Source organism: Hippocampus zosterae, unplaced genomic scaffold (genome assembly GCF_025434085.1).
Source record: "Hippocampus zosterae strain Florida unplaced genomic scaffold, ASM2543408v3 HiC_scaffold_271, whole genome shotgun sequence".
Classification (NCBI taxonomy): domain Eukaryota; kingdom Metazoa; phylum Chordata; class Actinopteri; order Syngnathiformes; family Syngnathidae; genus Hippocampus; species Hippocampus zosterae.
This window is the reverse complement of record NW_026262840.1, coordinates 34,091-39,970: the sequence shown is the minus strand read 5'-3', so window position 1 is coordinate 39,970 and position 5,880 is coordinate 34,091. Positions and strand designations below refer to the sequence as shown.

At 58.0% G+C, this 5,880-nt stretch overlaps 3 protein-coding genes across 3 annotated transcripts; all 3 read right to left on the bottom strand.

Moving 5' to 3' along the window:
• Positions 1 to 11: 11 nt before the first annotated feature.
• Positions 12 to 1,960, bottom strand: LOC127594816 (polyglutamylase complex subunit TTLL1-like; the record flags this gene model as incomplete). Its single annotated transcript, XM_052056580.1, is given in 3 exon segments — positions 12 to 1,003; positions 1,049 to 1,759; positions 1,802 to 1,960. Coding segments are annotated over 3 exon segments (1,862 nt in total), but the record flags the coding sequence as incomplete, so codon positions are not given.
• Positions 1,961 to 2,589: 629 nt separating this feature from the next.
• Positions 2,590 to 3,753, bottom strand: LOC127594815 (cysteine protease ATG4D-like). Its single transcript, XM_052056579.1, has one exon. The coding sequence runs from the start codon at positions 3,751 to 3,753 to the stop codon at positions 2,590 to 2,592; it is 1,164 nt and encodes a 387-aa protein (XP_051912539.1).
• A 680-nt stretch (positions 3,754 to 4,433) lies between these two features.
• Positions 4,434 to 5,390, bottom strand: LOC127594814 (DDB1- and CUL4-associated factor 7 homolog). The gene is made up of 4 exons (XM_052056577.1): positions 5,358 to 5,390; positions 5,102 to 5,291; positions 4,749 to 4,996; positions 4,434 to 4,703 (listed from the first exon to the last, which is right to left on the bottom strand). Exons 1-4 carry the CDS (start codon positions 5,388 to 5,390, stop codon positions 4,434 to 4,436), a joined length of 741 nt encoding a protein of 246 aa, XP_051912537.1.
• Positions 5,391 to 5,880: the final 490 nt, after the last annotated feature.

Sequence of the window (5,880 nt, the reverse complement as noted above, 5' to 3'; positions counted from 1 at the left end):
CGTCGAAGCACAGCTGGAAGCGGTTGCGCTTGAAGGAGTTGTCCTTGATGTTGGCCTTGCGCACGGATGGCCACTTTAGAGGCGGGGGGAAGACCGGGTCGATCGTGATCCGGAACAGGTTGTCCACCAGCTCAGGGATCAGCCGGTTCAGCAGGGGGCACGCCAGCTCCAGACAGGGGTTGCTGTTGACCTCGATCAGGTAGGGCCGCAGCTGGTCGTCCAGCATGAAGTCCAGCCCGAACAGCTCAAAGTTATGCGCCCTGCGGTCGGGGTCCAGACCGGCGCACCCCGCCCGGACAGTCTCGACGGCAATGGCCTTAAGTTTGGGCAGGACCTCGCCCATAAAGCTTCTGCCCCGGAGATGAGCCAGGTAGGCCTCGAACTCGTCATAAGACAGCTTGTTGGCCCGCTCATAGCGGCCGTAGTGGTCGGCCTCCTTCTGGACGGCGTCGTTGGTGAGGTGGATGAGGGGGTTGAAGTTCTTGAGTGAGAATTCGAGGGAGGAGGTGCGGATGTAGCCCTCCTCGTACCAGTAGCCCTTGAGCAGCCCGTTCACGCTGGTGACCAGCAGGTAGTGCCGGATGTCGAACTTGCGGCCTTTGTAGAGCAGGGGGTTTTCGATGTACTTCTGGACGATGTAGGTGACCAGCTGGCCGTTGGCGTGCCTCTCGTGGGCCCGGAAGATGGCCTTGATAGTGTCAGGCTTTTCGTGGACTGTGATGCCGTTGCCCCGGTTGGTCAGCTCCCCCGGCTTCATGATCCACAGCCCGCCCCGCTTGTGCGCCTTGATCGCCCCGTAATAGCTCTTGATGAATCTGCTGAACTAGGGGTCGTCCAGGCCCTGCGTTATGTGGAAGGAGAGGGGCACGTACTCGGGCAGAGCCTGCTTCTTGGCCTCGAAGTGCCGCACCAGCGTCAGAAGCAGGGCCTTCTTGTTGCCCAGCACGTAGTTCTGCGGCAGGTGGTTGTGCATCACTTGCGAGGGGCTGTCCAGCGACCGGAACTACGCTGGGCCGTACCAATTCTTGCGCTTCAGCAGCTGCCGCACTAGTGTCTGTTGCAGGCTGGCGACCATCAGGTCCTCGTAGACGGGCGTGCCGGCAGGCTTCCCCAGGGAAGGCAGGCCGTGCGCACGCTGCTCCTTGTGGACCTCCGGCACCTTGAGCTGCGTCCATACGAAATTGACATCCGAGTCCATCGTGTCCCTGACCTCCCACCACCAGCGCTTCTTCATGACCGACTTTATCAGCATAGAGTTGTTGCCCCTCCCCACGTACACCTTCCGCGGGCAGCCCGGGCTGTCCTCAGGCTGCACCCTCAGCCGGTTTGAGTAGTTGACCTTCAGCAGCAGCTCCTGGTACTTCGAGAAGTACATCACGAAGGCCAGGTCCTTGGGGTCGACAGTAGCCATGCGCCGAGCTTTGGTGATGGTCTGCCGCCGGGGCTTTTGTTGTTCGGGCTCGTTGGTTTTTTCGAGGCGTGATTCCACTCGCTTGTGAACTCGCACAGGCCGTTCGCAATTTTCACGCCTTTCGCAGACAACTGGAGGCGTGGGCTCGCGGGGACGGGAGGCCAGCTTGGGGGCGCAGGTGGACAGCCCCTCAACGGACAGCACCTTCTGGTGGCCAGTGACCTGGACCTCGTCCTCCTCGGCCTGGTACTTGAGCATTTCCTTGCTGCACTCCTCGACCATGAGGGAGTAGATGTCCTTGGAGTTCTTGATCGGGATGATGTAAGCGGTGCGGTCGCCGACCAGCTGCTACGAGATCCGCTTCTTCTTGCAGGAAAAGAAGTCTGACACTGAGGTGCTGTTCTTGGAGGAGGAGGTGCTCAGCCGCTCCTTGAGCAGGGCCTGCAGCTGCATCTTCTTGGAGGCCTTGTGCGTGTAGCGAATGAAGAAGGGGGTCATCGGCCCCACCATGTTCCTGCGGTCCTTCCCCTCGCCTTTTATCTCTTCCATAATATGAAAATGCAATTATCCGGCCTGCCCAAAACGATCTTTAGAGGCAGCTTTTATCTTGCAGTATTAAACCATTATGCTAGAGTGCGAACGCTGTGCGAGGAACGCCCGCCTGGTCGAGCAGCTGCTCGCTGGGCTGCTTTAGGTCAGGAAGGCTGCGGCTGAGGAGCATGCCGCGCTCTGCCTGGCTGCCGAGGAGTTGAGGCAGACTCGAGAGGAGTTCGCGAAATACAGGGCCAAGTCTTTTTTAAGGCTTGAAGAGCAAAGGCGACAGCTTGAGATCAAAACCATCACTCCTCTCCAGTCAGTCTGCCACGACAAGCCTGCCTTCAAAGAAAAGACCCGTAGCTTCCGTGCTAAAGCCGAGTCCCACAAGCTGCAGCAAAGCGAGTCAGTCTGCACCGTGAAGCTAAACGACCGTTTCGGGGAGTGGCAGCCAAGCCAAGCCAAAGAGCGCACCCGGTAGTCCTACAACCGCAACCGCAAGAGCGCGCGGGTGGTGGGCTTCATGACCTACCGGGCCTCCTGATTCACCACTACATTATTGGTCAGCTGATGGCCTCGAAGGCCAGTTCCTCGCAGTCCTCCTCTTCCAGGATTTGTTACCAGTCCAGGGACTATGAGGGTGCTTAGGGGCAGTAGATGGGGAGGCTGGGTGCGAGGGCGCTTTGGTCCAGTCTTTGCGGCAGCTCCTGCTGGCGGGTGCTTTCGAGCTTGAGCCTTTCTTCCTCGCGCTGGCGCTTTAGGCAGGGATCGGTATGCTTCGCAAAATGCAGGAACTTATTTCCCTTCAAGGTCCGAAAGGTTTCCATCAGCGAATGCAGTTGCTCCAGCTCTGCCACGTAAAAGCACAGCCCGATCGAGGGGTTGATGCTGCCACAGCTGATGCTGCGGATCTGGTCGCAGAAGTACGAGGGCAGCTTTTCTGGCAGTTCGCTGAAGGAGGTCGAGCTCTGGACGTAATGGGGATCGAGGAAGAACAGCCGGTTGTCGTGGGTCTTGCCGAGAAAGTAGTGGGCCTTGCCAGGCCGGCCTCCGATCATGCCCAGACTGCAGGGATGCTCCAGCAGCCTGCAGATCACCTCCACGCAGTCGGGCAGAGGCTTCTGCACGCCCACCTTGCAGAGAACTATAAAAAAGACAGGCTTGACAGGCACCTTCATCAGACACCTGTGGCAGATGATGTCTCTGCAGTCGCAGGCCTGCTGGCCAGTCATCGCCTGGACAAGCTGGTCCGCGTACAGCATCGAGTTGTTGAACACTTCGAACCCCATGCCCTCGCCGTTCTTGATCGGCAGCTCGTCGTGGATTTCCTTGAGGATGAAGGAAATGGTCGAGGGGGAGTACCACTCGCCTGGGCAGGTGCGGTAGTGCTTCCTGGCCTTCTCTGCGATCTTTTGGATGGAGTACACGCCTCGCTCGCTGCGACCATCGTCGTGGTCTACGAAGGCCCCGATGATGTTTATCAGCCGCTCATGGTCCTTTATCTCGGCCAGCCCGAAAAACCGCCGGAGGGCCTCGGCCAGGGCCATCTGCCCGACCCGGATCATGCAGCCCCAGCCGGTGTCACTATTCAGCAGGCCCTCCTCATCCGCCTTCAGCCTCAGATCTTTGCGGTACGTAATCCACACCCGATTCCCGAAGCTTTCCATGAACCGCGTCTTCTCCTCAGGCTGCCCCAGATCATAGCGCCTGCCCAGCAGATGGACCACCTCCTCACTGGGGCTGTAACCCTCCATGGCCGATTTCACGCGGTAGATCAGGTTGGTCCCTGTGTTTTTCAGGCGGTCCATATAATACTGACTGTGATCAAACTACTTTTAGTAATTTCGTGCCTTCTTTGGTCTTCGGCATGGTCCTCATTGCCTTTGCTGGCGGGGCTGCGTTCTGTCGGCGCTTTGTGTTTCGGGGTCTTGCTCGTGCTTTTTAGCCCAGGTCACCTCGACTCGCCTGGCAGATTTCTTGGCAACTCCTATTTCGGAAAATTCAAGTCCGGCCTTGATGCGAAGCTGCTTTGCATTTTTTCAGTTCGTCCAGCGCGCCTCTGAATCGCAGCAATACCATCAGTTCGCTGCTCTGCGTGGTCCTTTATCGCTACCACCATCTTCCCTAGGATCGAGCCGATATCGCAAACTTCCGGTCAGTCGGCGCATGGACCTTCACCTTTGACATTTTCAGCTTACGAGGGCGATTATCTTCTTGGTCAGCCTCTTCGCGTTGTCCTTGTACATGGTGGATCCTCCGGACATCGCCATCCTATCACTTGTTCTAATCGCACGTCTAAGCGTATCGTGCAGTAGCCTAGCCATGAGCATTTTAGGAAGGAATATGATGGCATAAAAGGCAAGACAGCATCAAAAAGCTGCAGGAGCTGGAGCGGGTAGTGACCACCATCTCGAGCGGGAGGCCGTGTGGCGGAAAGTCAGAAACAGAAGACAGCGATGGAGAACTAGCCCGTCGATGAGGTAAAGGCTCACACCTTAAGAATCTGGACATAGTCCGAGGAGCTGATGGCCAGCCATTCGTTCTGGAGCAAGGACCAGCACAGGTTGGAGATGCTGTCCTCCGAGACGTACTCCAGCAGCGGGCCGTTTCGCTGCTGCTCGGGCTCCTTGTCACTCTTGAGGTCCCAAATGAGGGCCAGCTTGTCGTCCCCGACCGAGCAGATGTGGGTCTCGGTGTGGGGCGCCCAGCAGAGGGCGTTCACGTAGTCCTTGTGGTACTCGAGCTTGTCGACCTCGCCCTTGCGGGTGTCCAGCAGCGTTATGTGGTTGCGCTACATCTCCACCAGGCCGATGTAGCTGGTGCTCCGGCGGTTCCAGGCCAGCTTCACTATTGGGTTGCTTTCGTCCGTTCGGAACAGCTGGGTGCTCTTGCCGCTCCGTAAGTCGTATTGCCTGAGGGCCCCGTCCCCGCCGACTTGCGCGAAGCTGTTCCCGTCAGCGGAAAAGCAGATGTCGTAGACTTCGTATACCCCCATCAACAGCTGCCTAGTCAGCTTTTCCTGGGCGCAGTCCCAGATCGCGCAGGTGGCGTCTATCGAGGAAGTGACCATCAAATTCGGCCTGGCCACACTCCAGTCAAACGAAGTCAAAGGCGCCCTGAATTTCGAGGTCGGAGTCAAGGCCGCCCTAAGCCGACAATCCCGGTTGCCGAGGACCTGCCAGATGTTGATCTTCTCGCCCGAGGTGGCCAGAAGATCGACCTCCCCCACCTCCACGCTCGGGTACCACATGACCTTGTTGGCCGAGTAGTCATGCTCAAACCGCGCATTCCGTTCGAAGTTGTTGTTGGCTGGGTTGAGCTGGATGATCTCGTAGACATTCTTCGCCTACTCGGAGAATGTGCAGGCGGCCAGCCGGAAGGGTTGGTCCGAGCGGGTGCTGAAGCCGATCGCGTAGATATTGTTCTCGGTCTGGTAGGTGTACATCTTGTCGCTTGAGGCCTAGGTCTCGTAGCTCTCCATCTCCATGAATTATGGTTTTCACAGGTGTTGTGACCGCCTGGCGGGCACCGGCCGTTCCCGCCTGCGGAACAGTGAGTTGGTGCCGGTATGCCCCTTCCGCCAGAAGCTAGCTTGCGTTATGACCAACGGGGTCTGCCCTTGCCTCTTTGCCTGGCCCTGCCTACCAGTCTGCCTCATTATTTACTCAGAGCCAAAACCCTGAATGCAGAACAGAATGCCCTCGGTACTGGCACATAACCGCGAGGGGAGCCGTCGAAGGCGCAAGACCTCGGAACTAGACTCCAGCCGGGCTCGGCTTGACCTACTCTGCCGGCATAACCAGGTGATGCTCAACGTCCGAGTCAAGCAGCTGCTTGTTAGAGACTGTCTTCGGAACGTTAACGTCTCGGCACAGTCGACCTGTCTCTACCCACACGCCATCAAGATCTCGCAATGCCTACCGCCTTAGGTAGAG

What these genes read in the sequence shown, in the direction of transcription:
- LOC127594814 (XM_052056577.1), bottom strand. Translation starts at nt 5,390, where the DNA reads ATGTACACCTACCAGACCGAGAACAATATCTAC. An exon ending in AGACCGAGAACAATATCTAC is followed by an intron (nt 5,292 to 5,357) that starts GCGATCGGCTTC and finishes TTCTCCGAGTAG; the next exon opens with GCGAAGAATGTCTACGAGAT. An exon ending in GGTCCTCGGCAACCGGGATT is followed by an intron (nt 4,997 to 5,101) that starts GTCGGCTTAGGG and finishes CTTCCTCGATAG; the next exon opens with ACGCCACCTGCGCGATCTGG.
- LOC127594815 (XM_052056579.1), bottom strand. Translation starts at nt 3,753, where the DNA reads ATGGACCGCCTGAAAAACACAGGGACCAACCTGATCTACCGCGTGAAA.